Source organism: Vulpes lagopus, chromosome 19, assembly GCF_018345385.1.
Source record: "Vulpes lagopus strain Blue_001 chromosome 19, ASM1834538v1, whole genome shotgun sequence".
Classification (NCBI taxonomy): Eukaryota; Metazoa; Chordata; class Mammalia; order Carnivora; family Canidae; genus Vulpes; species Vulpes lagopus.
The window spans coordinates 29,218,065-29,239,443 of record NC_054842.1 but is presented as its reverse complement, the minus strand read 5'-3'; the positions used below and the strand labels follow the sequence as shown (position 1 = coordinate 29,239,443).

The window sequence follows — 21,379 nt, the reverse complement described above, 5'->3', positions numbered from 1 at the left end:
TTGGGATCCCTGGGTGGCGCAGCGGTTTGGCGCCTGCCTTTGGCCCAGGGCGCGATCCTGGAGACCCGGGATGGAATCCCACATCGGGCTCCCGGTGCATGGAGCCTGCTTCTCCCTCTGCCTGTGTCTCTGCCTCAGTCTCTCTCTCTCTCTGTGACTATCATAAATAAATAAAAGTTAAAAAAAAAAAAAAAGAGAGAATGTTAAAATATTGAGGGATGAAATAGTATGATATCTGGAATTTGTTTAAAAATAATCCTTTGGAGTTGCAGAAGAGGAGAATAGATAAAACAGAATAGGCCTTCAGCTGATAATGTTTGACCTTAGGTGGTGGGATACATAGGGATTCATTGTACTAGGTCTCTGCTTTTGAGTGTTTTTTAAATTTCCATAATAAAAAATTATTTTAGTAAAAGGCTTTGGATTTGGGAATTAAGGGAGCATAATTTGTTTCCCAAAATGGAGAAAGAGGGTTACCAAGGAGAGAGATAGAAGCCCATGTTGAGGGAAAGCCTCAATGATGAGAATTTGGGGGGAAGTTATCCAAGGACTCAGAATGAATGGAATTGAGAGCACGCCTCATCTTTGGACATTTTGTTTTATCCCCTATACAAATATATCTAGAATCGTGCTGTCAAGGGGACTCCTGCAAAATGGGAAAATAAATGATGGGCTTGTATTAAAACCTATATGTTTGCTGGTATACATTTGTGCTTTTGATGCAGTATAGTAAGGGAATGAAATTCACAAGCAGTAATCTCGAAAGATTTCTAGAATTCAGTTGGTAACATTAAATTATGCATTTTCTTCCGTAAGATACCTATGACTGTCATACCGTTAAACCTCCCCTCACCCTTAATACCATCTTCTTAAACTTTATAAAAAGCATACCCATTACATAACATTTGGAAACCAAAGAACAAAATAAAAGAAAATAATTAGGTATCTTCCAAAGACACAACTATAGCCAGTAACGAAATAACACGGACTTTTCTAGGTTGGATTAAATAATAATCCCCTGCCCTTCATAAGCTTAAAGTATACTAAGGGAATAATGGACTGAGAAACAAGAGCAGTAGAGTCTCCTAAATTTAAATAGAATCTCTGAGTCTTTAAATGAATTGTTGGTTTTGTATCAAGTATAAATGCTCTAAATAAAATATATTTTTATGTTTTCCTAATTTTCTGATTTGTCTCACTAAATGTGGAACTTCTCACATTGTGTCCTTTAGGACTTGAATTTTCCTTTATTTGATTTTTTTCCTGCTAACTAAAATCAGCAACAGAAAAGGGGTAAGGGAGATAAAGCATGTGTATTATGTGCTGTGTATCATTTTTGTAAAATAAAGGTTTTCTTTTATGTGACCTGTGAAAACCTTATATTTAAAATGTGCCTCGCTATGCTAAGTATAGATCAGTTCACTTCTTAGCTTTTGTTTTTGTTCTCATGTTGGGTGACAATGGAGAGGAACAGTAGAATAGATACCTGAACCACCCGTAGATCAACAGGTGCACTCTCTATTCTCCATAATCTGAATTAAGCCAATAATTTGTCATGTCATTTGCATTTATCCTTTTGTTTAAAGGTTATTTATTGAAGAGGTTCCCATTGTACACAATATAACAACATGGTGCATTCTAGAGCTAGATTGAAAAACAGTCTGTAATTAGCTGACAGATAATTAGCACTTTCAGGATACCACTTTTATCTTATAAGCATTTACTCTTAAAATGAGCTAAATTATCTTCTGTAATTTACCTGGCATTTGTTTTATTGGTGCACACATTAGCGCTTTCTTTTTAAATAAGTGATGAATCAATTTTAGGACTCAGAAGGTGCTAGTACCCTTTCTACTAAGAATGGCCAGTGTTAGAATGTGGTATTTTTAAGACATGTTCAGTTTCGATTCATGTTGCCAGTCCCCTCTCTTTTTATCTTTAAAAGGTTATTTGCCAGACAATATCCATAGACTCAAATAACTTTGTAGTTATTTCTTATTTTTAAATTGCCATGCTTTTTATTTTTCAAATGTGTTCTAAAATTCAGCGTTAACTACAAATATTTAAGTTTTTGAGGCAAAATTTCAGTAAAATATTTGATTATCATAGTTTCTGTTCTTCTAGTTTCTTCTGTTCTTGCAAAATTTATAGTGGGTTTTTCATTTAATATATGTTAAATTACTGTTTTAGCTCTTTGACCAGGAATACGCATTATTTTGAGTTTTTGAGTCAAAGTATAATTATGTGCATACCATAAGTGATGTGTTCAGTTGATTAATGTGAAGAAAATGGTGTATGCTACATTTAAATTACTCATATACAAGTAACTTTTGGTGTGTGACTTGATAATTCTGCTGTTAGGTTCTAAATGTAGTTCATACTGTTTTTATCTTAAGGTGTTACCTTAAGAGTATAAAAATATGTCCAGTACAGTTGTGCAATTCATTCTAGCCCTTTTATTGTATCTTTGTACTGATATATTTGGCAGAGATAAACTTTATTAATGCTCGAACCTTAGTATTTTCCATTTTCCACCTGTACACAGAATGTTTCTCCAGTTAGTGGAATTTGAAAATAGAGTGGTTTCATTTAAATTTGAAATACTAGATTTTAAAGAAATTGCTAATCTTTGATTCCATTTTTCTATGAGCTTCCTATTCAAACCTTGAGACTAAAATGTTTCTGATGTCTTATAAAACTTGTCCAGCATTATGGCATTATTATTGTTTTATTTAGTGTTATATTATCTATTGCCACCTAACACATTACTCCAAAACATAACAGCTTAAAACAATAAACATTTATTACCTCACAGTGTCCACAGTCAGGCATCCCAGTACAACTCAGCCGAGTGCTTGTAGCTTCACAGGACTGCCGTCAGGCCATCAGTCAAGGCTCCAGTCATCTCAGTTCAACTAGGGGAGTACTGCTTCCAAGCTCACTAACGTGGTCTTTGGCAAGCTTCAGGACCACAGCTGTTGGCTGGAGACATCTTTGCCACATGACATTCCTATAGAGTGCCATGTTCCACTCTATAGGAATGACCATTGACTTCCTTCAGAGCCTCAAAGGAAGAGTGTACCAAGCTGGAAGCCATAGGTTTTTTTATAACCTAATGTCAGAAATGACATCTTATCATTTTGCCATAGTTTATTCCTTAGGCATGAGTTCCTAGGTCCACCCGGACTCCAGGGGAGGTAATGGCACAAGGGCATGAATACCAGGAGATGGGGATCTTAATGATTGCCTGCCCCATAGCTTATAAGTACTTGGGAATTTCTAAAAATTCACCACTTTTACTGTGTTGTTTCACAGGATTAGGATGATAAAACTTCCTGCTCAGATAGAACTCCCTTTGCTTAACTTGCTCTTGTCTTACTATCTTGAATTAATCATTTTATATGGAATGAGTCTCCAGGAAGGGGTGCAGACTAGGACATAGATAAAGGAATGTTCATTTGCAATTTTTCTTGCATAGCTTTTCCTAGGTATTTAGGTAAGTAGCGTTGTTAAAACTCTAACGTACTATTAAGAAAATGCACAATTGGGAATATTCTGTGTTCTGTTTATTATGTAAATTCTAATGTTTATCTTGTTCAGTATTGGTAAAGGTTTTCAAGGTGTCATGAAAAGATGGGGATTTAAAGGCCAGCCTGCTACTCATGGTCAAACAAAAACCCACAGGAGACCTGGAGCTATTTCGACTGGTGTAAGTATAACTTAGTGGTTCCCTTTTTAATACTAAATATTCAGCTTCTACATATAGATTGCTTTAGTTTGTCCTTGAGGTCAGGTCACATAATTTTAATCTGACTCCAGGTAGATCACACTACTTACCACATTTTTATGGGTCCTGGCCTCACTTACTTTCCAGAGCCAGACTTGAGTCATTTAGTAATAACCCCTATACTGTAAGTTTAGGAGTTATTCTCAGTATTTTCCTCCCTACTTTCTCATTTCCATCTCTGTCTCCCTCAGCTGCAAGAAATTGGGGATTAGAATGCCCTTCTATCTGCCCACCGGTTCCTTTACATGTTCATTTTTGCCTTAACACAGACAGTTGGGAAAGATTGTCAAGGACAGTACCATGGTGCAAGGGAAAAGTAGTTAGAGAAGAAATGGGGAAACAAACAATAAGAGCATAGAAAATGGAGAAGGACTTTTGTATTATGAAATAATTTTCTGTAAGTTGTAGGATTGAGTGAATAAGTAAATATATTGATAATGGGAGCAAGTTTCTCACTACTAGAAAAGGATATTCAGGTATGAAAAGGAGGGATATTAGAATAAACCCTGTAGTGTTGAATTCAGATTGCAGGTGTCAGTATACATTTATTATATGCATGTATTTAAAGACAGAGAAATAGATATAGATATGTGTGTATATATTTATTCCTTAGCTCTCTCTGCTGAAAGAACCTAAAAGCAAAGATAAACTGAAAAAGCAAAGATAATCTATAGCAGCAAGCCACACCTAGAGCCTACCTAGATCTTGGTTTCTAAATATCAGTGACCCACTGAAAGGAACTTTGGGCCCTTTGAAAAAGTGGAGAATTTCATCCATGGGGCAGGAAGAGTACAAGATGAACCCGAAATAGCTAGTTCAAGAAAACAAGGAATGTAATTTACAGCATGGTGACTATAGTTAATAATGCTATAGTACATATTTGAATGTTGCTAAGAGAATAGATCTTAAAAGTTCTCATCACAAGGCAAAAAGTTTTTTGTAAATACATATGGTCATGGATGTTAACTAGAGTTATTGTGACCATTTCACAATATATACAAATATCAAATCATTACTTTGTACACCCTAACCTAATAAAATGCTACATGTCAATCAGACCTCAATAAAAAAAAAATTCCTTTAGAAATTAAAATAAGGAAGAAAGAAAGAAAGTGCTTTAAAAATGATAGCACATGAAAAGGACATAGCAGCTAGTTAAAATGAGCTCCCATTTGTAAAACTTGGAACAATTTGTTGAAAAATGTAAAAAAATGGCAATTCATGGAATAAAATTAGAATTGATGATCTCACTCAGATACAGATGGATAAAGCGAATGTTTAGGTTAACAATGGGAGAAAGGGGACTACTCTTCTTTGCAGTATAATCTTAACTAATAAATGTAGAAGGAATGATGGAGTTAGAATTTCACTATTGACAACCATCAAAGGAATAACTGATTGAGCCAAGAATTCAGTGGATCCTGAAACAAGTGGTGAAAACTGGATGAAGATAAGTTACATACAGAGTCCCAAAACAACTCCTGGATTAATTATAAAGGTAAAGATAATACCTGTAGAGTGGGTTAACCTAGTGAACACAAAAAGAACAGAAAAGAATACATCATCACTTCTGTGGTGATTCCTGCTAAAAATGCATCGCCTCAATCCGATTGTGGAAAAGCATTAGACCCAAAGTGAGTGATAATCTACAAAATAATTGGCTACAAAATAATTGGCTTCAAAAATGTCAAGATTGTGAAGGACAAAGGCCGAGGAGCTGCTCCAGATTTGAGGGAACAAAAGAGGCATGACAGCTAATTACAGTGTAGAATTCTGAAGTGGATCCTGGATTTGGTGGCAGGGGTGGGATTATTGGGGCAAAATTTAGAATGTGAACTACAGATCAGATAGGAAATTTTTTGAGTTTCATAATTGTACTGTGGTAATATAAGAGAATATTCTTGTTCTTAAGAAGTACACTGAAATACTTGCAGGTAAAGGAGCATCATGCCTACCATCAAATTTTAGATAGTACAGATAGTACAGAAGAACATGTGCATATATAGAGATAGAGTGAATGGTAGAACAATGGGATAACATTTGTGAACACCTGGTGAATTTGGGTCAAGAGTATGAGAGTTTTTTGTATTATTTTTATAACTTTTTTACAAATGTGAAATTACACAGTTATAAATTATATGAAAATAAGTTGTTATAAAAATTAGGTAGATCATAGACACAAATTTAAGAGCTAAACTATAAAAAGTCTCTTAAGAAAACGTAGGAGTAACTCTTCATGACCTTAAGTGAAGCCTTAAATAGGACACCAAAAATACAAGTAACAAAAGAAAATATAGAAAACTTAGACTTCATCAAAATTTAAACTATTGCAAACAATACACTCAAGGAAATGAAAAGACAGCTCACAGAATGGAAGAAAATATTTGCAAATCATAAATCTGCTAAAGTTGGTAATCTAGAATATGAAAAGATAACCCACATTGGGGCGCCTAGGTAGTTCAGTTGGTTAAGTGTCTGACTCTTGATTTTGGCTCAGGTCATGATCTCAGGGTTCTGAGATTGAGCTCTATGTTGGCTTCCATGCTCAGCATGGAGGCTGCTTGAGATTTTCTCTCTCTCAAAAATAAATAAATCTTAAAAAAAAAAAAAAAAGATAATCCAATTCAATCCAAAGAACTTAAATATTTTTCCATAGAAGATATATAAATGGCCAGTTACCATATGAATAAATGCTTAACACCTTTAGCCATTCGGGAAATGCAAATCAAAACCACAATAAGGTAGCACTTCACACACACTGAGATGACTATAATTTAAAAGATAGATGGATAATAACAAATGTTAGCAGGGATGTGGAAAAATTGGAACCCTCATACATTGTTTATGGGAATGTGGAAATGATTAACAGCTGCCTTGGGAAAGTTTGTCAGTTGCCAGAAATGTTAAGTGTAAAGTCACCATGGGACCCAGCAATTCACTCCTAAGAATATGCCCAGAAGAAATGAAAACATGAACAAAACACTTGTGCATGCACAGCAGCATTATTTATAAGAGCCAAAACATAGAAATGACCCAAATGTTCATGAATTGGCTGATTAGATAATTAAAATGTGGCAAATTAATGCAATATTATTTAGCAGTAAAGTAGAATGAGGTACTGATACATGCAACATGGACAAACCTTGAAAACATGCTAAGTGGCAGAAGTCAGTCACAGACTACATATTGTATGATTTCCATTTACATGAAATGTCCATCCTAGGCAAATCTATGAAGATGTTAAGTAGATTAGTGGTTGCATAGAGCTGGGGGAGCTGGATTTGGAATTTCTGTTTTAGATCGACAGATACGTTCTAAGATTGTGGTCATACACAAATCCTTGTATACGCTAAGATCTTTAACTTGTATACTTTAAAAAGAATAAGATATGTATGTGAATTATACCTCAATAAAACTCTCTTAAAAATTAGGCATATAGGGATGCCTGGATGGCTCAGCAGGTGAGCAGGTGATCATGCCTTCAGCTCAGGGCATGATCCCGCTCTGGGGATTGAGGTGATCATGCCTTCAGCTCAGGTGATCATGCCTTCAGCTCAGGGCATGATCCTGCTCTGGGGATCGAGTCCCGCATCAGGCTCCCTTGCAAGGAGCCTACTTCTCCCTTTTATTTATGTCTCTGCCTCTCTGTGTCTCTCATGAATAAATAAATAAAATCTTTTTTTAAAAAAATTAGGCATATAGAAGAACCTGTTGTTATAACTCCAGTTTATGGCCATGAAATGCACCATTCTGTGTTTGTAAATACTGTCATTAAGTATTAGTCAATACTTTTATAATCCTAAGAGGGTGTACTTTAAATGAGAATGTAAATTTAATTGGGGTGGGCAGAGTCCTTTTTTAGTAATGTAATGTTAAGCCAGGTGTGCCTATCACAGACAGACTATGTTAGTAGAACAAATTAGAGTGATATTTAGTCTATGACATGCAGAATTGTCTTTTAATCTGACTTGGTTACCAACTCTAATACTATGGTGAGCTACTTCCACTGGGAGTGTTGCCTGTTAATGTCAGAGTAGTGATACAGAAGTGTTTGTGTTCCAGGAATTCATATGTCATGAGAAGCTTTCCCATTTTAGATGTAATTCAAATATGCTTCTTTAGATGTAGTATTATCCATTATCAAAGCCAAAATCAGAGAGACTATGTGAAGCTGTTTGATTTATGTGAATCAGAGACAACCAGGGCTGGACAAACAAACCCAGTATTCTAGTAACTAACTCTGTCCTTTAATCATTCTGGAGAAGGAAAGTAACAGCAGCAGGAATTTAGATGGAGTCCATTAAGTCAATTAATACAGAAGATTCGTGAAAACAGACCAGGCAGTCAAGTTTGTTCTTTGAGTGGTGATACTAGGATGTGTGTTTATGTCCTAAAATTTTTCTTTTCTACTTCTCAACCAGTATTAGTGCAGTTGCTACTCTGTTGTTATTGAGTTTTTCTCCTACATCTGTTTTGTAGTCTGTATTTACTTTGTTGCTCTGATCTAATTTAGAAGGGAGATCCTCTGGGATATTTGTATCTAAATCCATATGTAGTTCCTTGGGCCTGAGCAGAATGAGGAAAAAGTAAAACATTTTAATAACTCCTATCTCAGGTTGTGTTTTGCTTTGATCAGTGCTATTGGAAATTGAGAGTACTTAAAAGTGCTGATTTTGGTTTTCTTATGTAGGATGTTGCTAGAGTCTGGCCTGGAACTAAAATGCCTGGACAAATGGGAAACAAAAATAGGACAGAGTATGGACTAAAAGTAAGTTTCTGAAGTGGCTCTTTTTTAGGAATAGTCAAATTAATACTTGAATGTGAAGGCACCAGAGGATGTACTGCATTTGTGTCTGCAGAGAATCGTTCCAGTACCTGAAACGTATGTGTGTTTGTTGTAGCCATAACAATGGTAGTGTGTTAATTTAACGCCCAAGCTATGGTATGTGTAGTCTTTGAAAAGAAAAAGGCACCTACCTACTGTTTGATCTGGAAGATTTCCACAAGAAGAGGGTGCATGAAAAAAGTTCTAGAGCATGATGTATAATACTCTCCTTTTATAAAAGAATGAACAAAAGCTCCCTACTTATATGTGCCATTATATAAGCACAGAGAAAAGTGGAATTACATGCCCGAGTATTTTGGATTATATGTGGAATGTGTGGGTGGATAGAAGTGAATATGGAGGAGAAAAGAGGAGACCATCAAAACAGGAGGGAAAAGATAGTACTAAAGAAGGGACTATGGTGTGTATCCATCTTTATAAAATAATTACATATATTTTAAGGGGGGGAGGAGTTAAATTCAGTCCTCACTAATGTGAGGAATTTGACAAATAACTAATGTTTATATGTGGATATGGATATGTTTCAAAGTATAGAAAGTACAAAGAAGAAAATAGCTCCTCTCAATGATAAACACTTAGCATTTTGGTGCATGTTCTTCCAGCCTCTATTGTAGATACATTTTATTTTAAATTTTGACCAGCAGAGCTTTTTTAATTTTATGTAATTAAATCTAAGATTTTTTTTTCCCTTCTATTACTTTTACATCTATGGGAGATCACCCAGTCTTACTGTTTGTGTGTATTTTCTTCACATATGTATTTGCACATGCATATGTATATTTCAATTTCAGTAGTATTTAACATTTAGCTATGAGAGTCAGACTTGATTTTTACCCCACATGATTTGTTCTTTCACTACCATTTCTTGACCATTCTCCCCCATTTGTATAAGCTTTTTCCTTCACATAAAAGGCCACCCACATGAGGGCCGTCTGCTCAGCACACTTATTTTGAAAATCAGACCCAGAGAGGTTGTGGCTTCTTCAGTTTCTAGTTGGAGCAAGCTAGTATTAAATAAAAATAAAATAAAATTGAATTTCCACTTGTTAATGGTGCCAACAGAGTCCATTGAGACATCCAAGCAGTCTTGGTTATTCTACACTCACATTTATATTTAAAGTGAGAGTTTGTGGGGTGCCTCGGTGGCACTGTCAGTTAAGCATCTGACTCTTGGTTTCAGCTCAGGTCATCATATCAGGGACTTGGGATCGAGCCCCAAGTCCAGCTCTGTGCTAAACGGGGAGTCTGCTTGAGAGCCTCTCTTGCTCTTCCTCTGCCCCTCCCATTCATGCTCTCTCTCTCTAAAATAAATAAATAGATTTTTAAAAATGAGAGTATGCCAGCACTTCCATAAGACATACCTGTTATAGTCTTGTTATAAGCCATCCACACGATTTGAATTTTTCCTACTATTCTCATTCAGCATTTTGAAGTGTTAATATGATGATTACTTCATAGGCTACTTATAGCCCCAGCTTTTAGTAACATACTGTTTGTTTTAATTCAAGTTTATTCTCAAGTTTTTAACCCTTAAAATTTGATTTCATTTCTTACTTTAGGTATGGAGAATAAACACAAAGCACAACATAATCTATGTAAATGGCTCTGTACCAGGACATAGAAATTGCTTAGTAAAGGTATGTATGTAAACTGTCTTTATTTTCCATTGTTTGGATGCATGAATGTGTGCCATAAATTCTTTTTTCACCCATAAATGTGGCTTGAAAATAAGTGGCTGTTTTTCTATATTCTCTGCTAAATTAAATTTTTTCCCATTTTTCAGTAGCACCTGATTGAAAAATTGTACAAAATAGCCAAAACCTATATTTATAAAATCACGAACCTGCAAAAAGGATAGGATCAATAAATAGAGGCTCTTTAGAAATACAAAAAGGATAATGGGATAACTATTGCCAAAATATCAATATTTTTCCAAAAAAGAACTTTTAATTTTTTTTAAAATAGTTTGACACAGGCACTAGAAATACATGAAATGGAAATTCAGTGAGAGAATCAACAAGGTAGGTGATAAAGGGGCCCTGGCCGTCTCAATTGGAAGGGCACATGACTCTTGATTTGGGGGTCATGAGTTCAAGCTCCACATTGGGTATAGAGATTACTAAAAAATTAAATTTTTTTAAAAAGGTGGTAGAAGGTAGACATTTTAAGGAGGGATTCCTTATTGTTAGCATTGCTCTGATTATACTTTTTAGTGTCTTTCTTAAAAATATACATGTTCATTTTAATGTTCAAAAACAAGTAAAAGAAGGAAACAAATGTATAGGATAAATATGAAAAAAACCTCTTATACTCTCACAGTCTTACTTCTATCAAATAAAATAGAAAATAAATATTCTTCCTGGGATTGAGGCCAACATAATACAACATGAGAAATCACTTTTGAATTTTGAGTCTTCCGTTCTGAAAATAAATTTATAGTAGAAGTGATACTAGCTGTTCCCAGAAATGTATTCTTTATTAATTTTCCAACAGTAACAACAAAAATAGCTTGAAATTTAAATCTCAGATTTTTCAGATTGGGTCTTTATTCTTTTCATTTCTTAAAACAGGTTCCATTACTAGCATAAAGTATATACTTACTTTAATCTTACAGTAATTAAAATGCCCTTTCTGCAGTTAACTTTTTGACTGGGTTATTCTCATTTTTCTTAAAAAATACATCTTATTAATTTTTGCAGGTTTTTTGTTTTTTTTCTTCGTTGTTTTTTTTACTTCGCATATTTTTAGATTTAAATAGGTTCCTAGTCTCCAAGTGGCCTAGTCATATACACAATGACGGGTTGCTGAGGCTGGCAGGTTGTCATTCTACTTCGTAAAACATTTTGGCTTTTGAATAATTAAATGTATCCCTCCACATTCCAGGTTTAATACATGTTTACTAATACCACAACCTAATAAAAGAGAAAAGAGGGAAATGTTTATTTTCCATAATAAAATTATATTGTATAGCAGATTAACTTTTAAATTTTGACAAAGTGTTATCAAATCTCCCTTTTCTCCCCATTTTACTGCATACACAATTCTAGACTGGCTTTCCAGCTGAACCTTACTGCTGCTATGACTTCTCAGGTACACCTCAGGATTTTCTTGGATGCTATTATAGATGAACAGGTCAACTGTCTTGAAAAACACTGTACAGTGATATTCTCACTGGTTGTTATAAACAGTTTCTAGTCAACAACATGTGGTACTCTTCCAACCTACTTCAACAAAAAATTGCCTCCCAAAACTCGACTCTCTGAAAGTATCATGGCTTACCATTACTGAAGACATTGAGAAAATATACCAAAGGCAGTTCCAAAAGAAGAGTCCCAAGTATATTTCAAGAAACTAGCATCAAAGAATATCTAGTCCACTTTGAATTTTTGAATTATTAACACACTAATGAATGTATTTGCAAGAAACATATTTTGATTTTAAAAACTCATCTTGAAAAAAAAATCTCTAAAATATAATGTGTCTAAACAAGTGTCTTTTGTAACCTTACACAAATGTCTATCCCAAACATTAAGGAATGGGTCTGGGGAGTGTTTTGTGAGCTTGTGTTTTAAACGTCAGAAGTGTGGTACACTTTTTGAAAATATTCACTCTACTTTTTCTATTCTTCCAGCTGATTCCATAGCAAGTGAAAGAGCCCCCTTGCCCATGGAGATTGAGGCCCAAATAGATGGCCTCTTTAACATTCTCTCATCCCATAAGAGCTTTTGTGCACGCACACATGCACACACACGCACTCTGCAGGTTACAGATCTACCAGTAACTTTTTTTTGTTCTCCAGTTAGTAAAGATAGTCTTAGGGATGACCAGCCTGTTTAATCACTCTAAGTGTTTATGTCGTTGTTTGGATTCACTAAATGTATTAAGAGAGCCTAAAGAAAGAACCTCTTTACAGCATTGTGTAGTGTATGTGTGTGCTCATTCCTATATCCTAATTTATAATCTAAGTTTATTCTAGATTTCCTAGTTTGTGTGTGTGTGTGTGTGTGTGTGTGTGTCCGTCCCACCCCTCACCTTTCCTCAAAGGACTTGAACTGGTTTGCCAGTACAGAAATATAAAAAGAATGAGCTGGATATTAAAGGAGTTTTGGTGAAGGGAGGGAAATAATGAAGCCAGAGGTTAGATTAAGTGCGCAGAAATACATACTATGGAGTCTCACACATTTGTTAAGGATGAGATGCAAGTTCTTGGCCCTCAGCTTTAGAGCCACCAAATGTCATCATTTATGTTTCAAATCAATGAATATATAGTACTATATAGCATTTACAGTTAGAATATATAAGCAGTGCTTTTGTCTGGAATGTTCCTTGGGGATGATAGATCTATCAAAATGTAAAAGCAACTGAGAATTTGCTAATAAGATCACTTATGACCAAATTTTCACATTTATCAAATTAGCACAAAATTTTGCTGTTGTTGGTTTTGTTATTTATTTGCTTGGGTTTTATCTTGAGTTCTAAGTTCTGAGACAGTTTAAATTGGTAAGAAAATGACTTTCTTAAGCTAAAGTTCAACCCAAGATTAGTGAATTGGAAAAAAAAAATTAAACGAGTTTATTTCTTCTCAGCAACTTACTGAAAAATTTCTTGGTACAATTTTAATGGGAGAGATTAAAATAGATGTTTTTCTGTACTTAGCTATTCCTAGCAGCTGTGTACTTATTTCAACCAAATTATTCGTTTCTTATTGCCAAAATGATTATGCGTTATTTTACTCTGTGTGTATAATTACATGTAATTTTTTTTATTTCTCTCTGAATGAAAGCCGTAGAATGAGTCAGAAGCTTTGAAGAATCCAATAATGTTTTCCAAAAATAAAGCCCAACATTTTAGATCATATCAATATCTGAACTATTCCTTGGTTTATGAATTCACAGATATAATTAGCATATTTTAGAATATAAAGAATTAATAGAGCTTGTGGATTGATTGTTACTGTTTTTGCTAAATATCATCTTGTCCTTAATTTCTCAATGATAGTGGTACTTGTTAAATGTAAGTTTATTTCTTTAATAAAACTTGATGTTGGGCAGCCGTGGTGGCTCAGCAGTTTAGCGCCGCCTTCAGCCTAGGGCGTGATCCTGGAGACCCGGGATCGAGTCCCACGTCAGGCTCCCTGCATGGAGCCTGCTTCTCCCTCTGCCTGTGTCTCTCCCTCTATCTCTCTCTCTGTGTCTCTCATGAATAAATAAATTAAAACTTTTAAAAAATAAATAAAACTTGATTTTTTGGTTATATGCCCTTTTCATTTAAGACTAACAAAAATACTAGGTGTTATTTTTTTAAACTGCAACTCAAAAAAAAATCTAGTAGAGAATAAAATAATAAAAATACATAATGAGTAGATAATAAAATCAATAATTAGGTAGTGATAACTTTAGTACATAGTTTGGATACAATTGATAACTAGTAATTGTAAAATACAGTTTAGCTTTTTGGGCCATTCTAGAGATTTATAAGTTATGGATAAGATATAAATTAATAACCAGAGTAATTTTATTATGAGTAGATGATTAACTTGAGGAAGGCTCTATTTCTGTCACTGAATTAATTAAATTTATTAGAATAAAAAGAATACATTGAATTCCTTTTACCTCATATAACAATTGTGTTATTCGCATTAGAAACTGTGGGAATAGATATTCTTTAATTATTAATAATTAAAGCAGACTTTAAGCAACTTAATTGGTAATATTGATTAATAAGACCTTTGTCTCCTCCCTCCAGATCAGAGATTCTAATCTGCCTGCATATAAGGACTTCTGTAAAAATCTACCATTCCCTACATACTTTCCTGATGGAGATGAAGAAGAACTACCAGAAGATTTGTATGATGAAAATGTGTGTCAACCCAGCGCACCTTCTATTACATTTACCTAACCTCATTGGACATGGCAAACTTTATTTTATGAGCTTTGGTGAGCCAGAACAGTAATATAACCAGGAAATATATTTTCTTAATCACAATACCATACTTATCCCCTTTGTCAAGGGCATAAATACATCATTCATCCTCCAAACTAAATTATGTTAAAAAAAAAATTACCACATTAACCAGATCAGTTATGCCAAATTTAAATGGACTGGCAGTTTGCATATGAGCAAAATCTTTGTAATTGTGAGCTTCATTCTTTTTTTACCAAGTTATCTTAAGATGCTTATAAATTAAACTTCTTTTATTAAAGATTTGTCTGTCTTTGTGAAGGGGTAGTTGTGGAACAGTGGCAAACCATTCGGGAATTATGGTGTAACCTATTCAGAAAAAGAAGTCATTTTCTAAAATTCATTGTTATCATTCTTGCAGTTTTTAGAGCTCTAAAACAGAGAAATGAAGTAAGATTTTTATTTAAATTACAGAAGTATGTTTGTCATAGTTAAAGGCCTGACAAAGGAAAAACAACAAAATTATAAATTTTGGATCCTGTTTATATTTCTGTTGGGAAGAATATTTTTAGTTTGATACTCAACTATAGATAGGTTTAATCGTTTTTCCTTGGTACTTTCTTAGAAGGATTGAAATGGCCTGGGATTGTACAGCCAACAAACTTAAGAATCTTCTATTTCTGAAATGTGAATGGCCCCTGGCTTTTCCTTCAGTGTATGAAATTAAGATATGCTTACGAATGGCTACTTAGATCATATAATCAAGCTTAACAATGAAGGTATAAGCAGGCCTCCTGGAATTACTAGATTTCCTCTGGACCAGATTCCTGAGGACCCACAGAATCCAACTTAACTGCAGGTGTTTTCTGAGACTTGATTTATATGGTCACCCAAGAGACCTATTAATCATACTGTTAGATCTCCATATAATTTCCTGATAGCTAATGGATTTGTTTTTGAAAATCCAACAGTACTTTTTTTTCTTTTTTTTTGCTTATTTCTTTCGTTTTAAATCCAAATGTAGTCACATCTTTTTTAAGGTTTTTATTTATTCTTTTTTTTTTTTAATTTTTTTTTTTTTTTTTTTTTAATTTATGATAGTCACAGAGAGAGAGAGAGAGGCAGAGACACAGGTGGAGGGAGAAGCAGGCTCCATGCACCTGGAGCCTGATGTGGGATTCGATCCCGGGTCTCCAGGATCGCGCCCTGGGCCAAAGGCAGGCGCCAAACCGCTGCGCCACCCAGGGATCCGGTTTTTATTTATTCTTCACCTAATTCCATTAAGATTTGTTGCAAATGACAAGAAATCAATACAGTAAAAAGTAAACGAAGAGGAAAACACAAAGAATAATATAAACCAGAATAGGTGGGAAGGGGTGCCTGGGTGGCTCAATTGAGTGTCAGACTTTTGGTTTTGGCTCAGATCATGATCTCAGGGTCATGCCATCAAGCCCTGCATTGGGCTCTGCATTCAGTGTGGTGTCTGCTTGTCCCTCTCCCTCTGCCCACCACCCCCTTCACTTGCTCATGGGTTCTCTCTCTCTCTCTCTCTCTCAAATAAATAAACCTTTATTTATTTTTTTTATTTATGATAGTCACAGAGAGAGAGAGGCAGAGACACAGGCAGAGGGAGAAGCAGGCTCCATGCACCGGGAGCCCGATGTGGGATTCGATCCCGGGTCTCCAAGATCGCGCCCTGGGCCAAAGGCAGGCGCCAAACCGCTGCGCCACCCAGGGATCCCTAAATAAACCTTTAAAAAACAATTAGTGGGGAGTTGGGAAAGAATAGTGACAATACAATATAGACAAGCAGAATATGACATACAGTTATACTCAGTTTGAGCTTTGTGGGTACCAAAGTAAAACATTGGTCTTTTATATATTTTAATCATGAGTTACTCAAGAGGAAATGTTTTAAACTGAAGTAAGTCTTGGTAACTGTACCATTTTTTTTTTTAATTAACAGAAATAACTTCTCAAACTAGAAATTCCTGGACTTACTAAAAGATTATCTCAAACATTCAGGGATAAGATATTAAACACAGTCCTATCAGAGATCAAACAAGGGTACCCTTTACTACTGCTGTTCAACAATGTTGTTGGAGGTCCTTGTCAGTACAGTTACTAAGACAAGAAAAAGTAAAGATATAAATAGTAGGAAGTGAGAATATTATTTGTAAGAAATACCTACCTAGAAAATTAAAGACAACCAACAAAGCATCAGAACCAATGAAAGTTTAGAAAGGTGACTGAAAACAAGATTTATAAACATCAATATTTAATTGAGAAATTTTATGGGGTGTGTTTGTGGGAGGATGGATATCATTCACAGTAGCAGTTACCTAGGGGTAAAAAGCCTAACAAACACTGGGGTCTTCCGGAAACGATAAAACTTGTTTAAGGATATAAAAGAAATAGTGGAGAAGAATTTTAATGAACTTAGAGATGTTTGAAGTTTGCTAATAAACTAATAATAAATTAAGCTGTTACCTTGCAAGACAAATGAACAATTATTGGTGGGAGAACATAAAATCTTATTTCTGTATAAAGTGCAGTGGTAGAAAGGAATCCTAGCACCTGAAGTTAAGGAGATGACCGGAGACCAAGGAGCTGTTTAGCAGTCATTTGCCTGGGGCATGCAGTGTTTTGAAGAAGGCAGGGAGCCCTATCCACAAGAGGGCCAACCCTAGAACCATCACCATTTGTCTATAGAGTCTTCCAAGTGGCCACTGGCTCTGCATTTGAATTTTAAGGAGAAAATTTCTGATCACCTTTTAGGATAATGAGTGTGAACCCCATCTTCTAGAGTCAGGGAGCAAAGCATTCCACTTCCTCTCATTCATTCACCTACTCCCCATTGCCAGGGTCTTGTACCTATTGAGGAAGATCATTCCTGCAAACTTATTTCGGTAGCCCGGAAGAGTTGTGTTCTACGGACCCAGGTCGAAAAGGAGGAAGCCTCAACAGTTATGGAATACATAAGCCAGAGTCAGCCTGATCCAGCAGGACAGGTAATTTGCTAAGAACCTTGGGTCATTCTTTGGCTACAGTGCCTGTCATCAAAGGCTCAGCTTGAGGAAAATAGAACTCAGCCTACCAAAGATAAGGAGTGCACAGTCTGGACACTGGCCGCTCACCTCACTGTTTGGAGTCCAGGCTAAAGGGGCCCTCTCCTGAGCAGTACTGGCCACTGAATGGATATGGACACAATTTCCTTCTCCAGCTTTTCCCTGGCTGAGTTCTTCCTCTTGTTATTACTCAAAATGCTCCATTACTGCCTGTGTCGCCAGCGCTCAGTACTTTGGAAGTTCTCTCCACTCTTGCAGGAAGCATGGCAGGAGAACAGACTTCTATTCTATTTCCTTCTCAGCAGTGAGGCCCGCTCCAGTCCTGATTTGGGCTGGAACTTGATGTACTACTTTAGCTTTGTTTTGAATTGGGAACCTTTTTATTACTAAGCTTCATTCAAATTAGACATTTGTTCCAGCCTTTTAGTTGGTACTATTAGTTACAAAATTGATAAATGCTAAACCTTGTATAAATTGTATAGGCCTCAGGAAGGCCAACTGGTCGAGGCACATCTGCTTTAAGAATTACATTAAGCATTGGTTGTCCTGCTTCCTTTCCAGGACCCTAACCTTATTAGAGTAGCTGAAGCTGAAATGTTAATGCCGATTAGTCCTGTCTCCACAGTGGGCCCTGGCATGGGGTGAAAATTGGACAGTGACAAACTGTCACAAACACTAAAATGTCAACGAAAGCATTTCTTACCCACGGCATATGTACGGATATAATTTGCAAGGAGATTAAGTTTTACAAAGTTAATAAATAGTGCTTTCTGTAACCTTTAGTGCTGAGATACAGACCCGCTTTTCTAATTTTCACAAGGGGCAGAATTTAAGGAGGACTTTCACGGCTTGTTTCCAAAGGTAGATACGTCGATGGAACTTGAGTGCCCCTGAGGATGTATGGTTAGATATGTACAGAACTATGCGGTTTGGGGTGGGGTTTTGCTGTTGTAATGTGAAGTGTTAGGACACACACTAGTTAAAGCAGCCAGTCAGGGCTCCTGATACTGCAGGCTAAGTTTCACCATTCTGGGGGGAGCACTCTGGACAAAGGATACTCATTTTATACTCCTAAGTAGACTCTAACTTCCTTGAAGAAAGGGGATTCCATCTTATGCCTTGCTGTATGACCACCAGCTCTTGAATTGATGCTCCTATGTGAATTTGTCAGCAAGAAAGATGAGATGATAGCTGTTTAATGTCTCATGAAATTTGTATAAGTAATCTAAATATAGTTAAGAACAGGTCCTTGATTACTTAAACAACAAAACAAAAGATAAAAAACAAACCCCAGTCTTCTCAATATTTAAAGAGCTAAGTTTTGTTTGTATTTATGTGACCTTTTGTATTTGTCATTAACATCTTCTATTGTTACTTTGGTGAAATATTATTTCATGATGATCTCTGATCCTATTAATCAAATATTTGAACCTTTTGACATTTTCTCCAAATAAATATCTACATATAGCCTTTGTGACCTCAAACTAACTTTCTAATTTCTAAGAGTGCTTCAAAATCTCAAAGGATTTGTCTCCCACATGGAAGATGTTAAACTGATTGGTTTATTCCATATGTTAAATTATGTGGGAAACATCAATAAAAAATAATGCTAAACCTTAAAAAAAAAAAAAAAAAAAAAAAAAAAAAAAACGTCTTAACGTTCAGCGACTTCTGTTTTAGTAATCAAAAGAGCGTCCTTTGAGGGAAAAAAAAATTGTCCAAATGAGAGCCTCTCCTTTTTGCAGTGAAACTGGACCTGGGTCCTACATCACTGCCTAAAGAGACGGTGCTGGCTGTGTCACAGTAACCGCCCTGCGGGGGAAGAGCAGCGCTCAGACGGCTGCTGTGAGGTCGCTGCTGGGCTCTGGGCTGGATGCCCGCGTGAAGGCCTTGAAAGGTCTCTATCGCTTCTCAGTAGAAGTAAGTACAGGGCCGGGCCTCTCGGCCGTCCCGCCTTGTAGCGTGGTCCAGCCTGCAGTGCGACGCCTTCCATCAGCTACTTTGTCGTTTGCTTTTCCCTGGCTGAGTTCTTCCTCTTGTTATTACTCAAAATGCTCCATTACTGCCTGTGTCGCCAGCGCTCAGTACTTTGGAAGTTCTCTCCACTCTTGCAGGAAGCATGGCAGGAGAACAGACTTCTACTGCTTCCCTTGTTTTTATTTATTTTTTTTAAATTGTATTCATTTATTCATGAGAGACAGACACAGAGAGGCAGAGACACAGGCAGAGGGAGAAGCTGGCTCCATGCAAGGAGCCCGACGTGGGACTCGATCCCAGGTCTCCAGGATCACGCCCTGGACTGAAGGCGGCATTAAACCGCTGAGCCACCAGGGCTGCCCCTCTTACCTTGTTTTTATAAATAGTTCTGTAGTGGAACACTTTTGTGACGGGGAAGGGCATGTTGCTGATTTCAGTTTTGCTAATCCAACAGCGAGCATTTAAATACAGACAGAGAGGTAGGTCACGGTGCTGTGAGGCCCCCCCTGGGCAAACATCCTCAGGGACTTTATAATCATACGTGTCACTTCACAGCCACCTATTTTCTATGTAGAAAGAAGTTCCTCACATAAGAGCTTTTTTAACTGATGATGGTTTTCTTCCACTTTTGGGAATTTCCTACCAAGTGGACTCTACTGTAACAACAGACATTTCCCCCTCAGTTCCCAGTTTTAGTGCCTATATGCTTTATGACCTCATCTGCCAGCTTCTGGTAATAATTCCTAGCAGATCAGGTGGGAGGTTGGCACCGGAACTGGCTATGGTCTCTCAGAGTATGCCTTATAAGACAAATGTGCCTGCCATCCAGATTCTACCTCTAGCTATTGCCTGGGATTCCCAGAAATTAGAGGACTCAGGGTGTCCTCACCCCTCCAGCAAACAGCCAGAGAGTCCTGAGTGCACAGGTTGCCAGGCTTCATTTCATCATTTGGTTTTATGCTTTTAAATGTTGTTCTACGGAACTTAGAGGAGTCCACCTCATGCCTTGTTTTTCACTCTTTTTAGACTAATGAGGTGGCCCATGCAAGTTAGACAAGCCAAATTAATCTCAACGAATGCAACCCATAACACCATAAAAGCAAATAGATGACTTTAACTCAGCTGGCCAAAGCATCTTCTTGGCATGGGAGGTGCATCGTTGTTCTTTGCTGTCATTTGACCCGAGGAGTAAAAGTGACAGTTGTGACCTCCATCCTCCTAAAGCCAATTTTATACGAGCATCAGGTATGTGTTAGGGTAAAAGCCCGTGTGTGTGTGTGTGAGTGTGTGTGTGTGTGTGTTTAATGATTTTATTTATTTATTTATTTATTTATTTATTTATTTATTTATTTATGAGAGACATAGACTGAGAGAGAGAGAGAGTCAGAGATATAGGCAAAGGGAGAAGCAGGCTCCCTGCAGGAAGCCCGATGTGGGATCCCATCCCAGGACCCCAGGATCATGACCTGAGCCAAAGGCAGACACTCAACCGCTGAGCCACCCAGGTGTCCCAAGCCCATTGTTTCTAAAGAAAAAGGATAAGACAACAAGTTCTGACAGTGCATCAAATCTGCTTTATTTGAGAAGGAACTAACTAGATACTGCATCACAAATCCTGACAAAGAGGCTTGGATGACCGTATAAAAGGGGCCATGTCAGAATAAATAATAATAAATGGCTTTCTTGGGCATCCAGCATAAATTTCCTCATCTAAAATGATGTGTTTCAGTGATGAAGCAAAGATGGCATAAGAGCGGATGGCTGATGGTCCATTTTGTTCTGCTATCTGCAGAAACACGG

General features: G+C 36.5%; 1 protein-coding gene and 1 long non-coding RNA gene across 2 annotated transcripts in view; both read left to right on the top strand.

The window, feature by feature from the left end:
• Nucleotides 1-14,835, top strand: part of MRPL3 (mitochondrial ribosomal protein L3) — a 40,776-nt gene extending 25,941 nt beyond the window's left edge. The window contains exons 7-10 of the mRNA XM_041734376.1: nucleotides 3,601-3,709; nucleotides 8,478-8,555; nucleotides 10,193-10,270; nucleotides 14,379-14,835. Coding sequence (XP_041590310.1) covers nucleotides 3,601-3,709; nucleotides 8,478-8,555; nucleotides 10,193-10,270; nucleotides 14,379-14,531 — 418 coding nt within the window. The 3' untranslated portion in view covers nucleotides 14,532-14,835. The remainder of the gene's footprint in view (nucleotides 1-3,600; nucleotides 3,710-8,477; nucleotides 8,556-10,192; nucleotides 10,271-14,378) is intronic.
• A 1,439-nt stretch (nucleotides 14,836-16,274) lies between these two features.
• Nucleotides 16,275-20,884, top strand: LOC121478564. The gene is made up of 3 exons (XR_005984517.1): nucleotides 16,275-17,545; nucleotides 19,348-19,522; nucleotides 20,606-20,884. It is a non-coding gene; the product is annotated as an uncharacterized LOC121478564 (long non-coding RNA).
• Nucleotides 20,885-21,379: the final 495 nt, after the last annotated feature.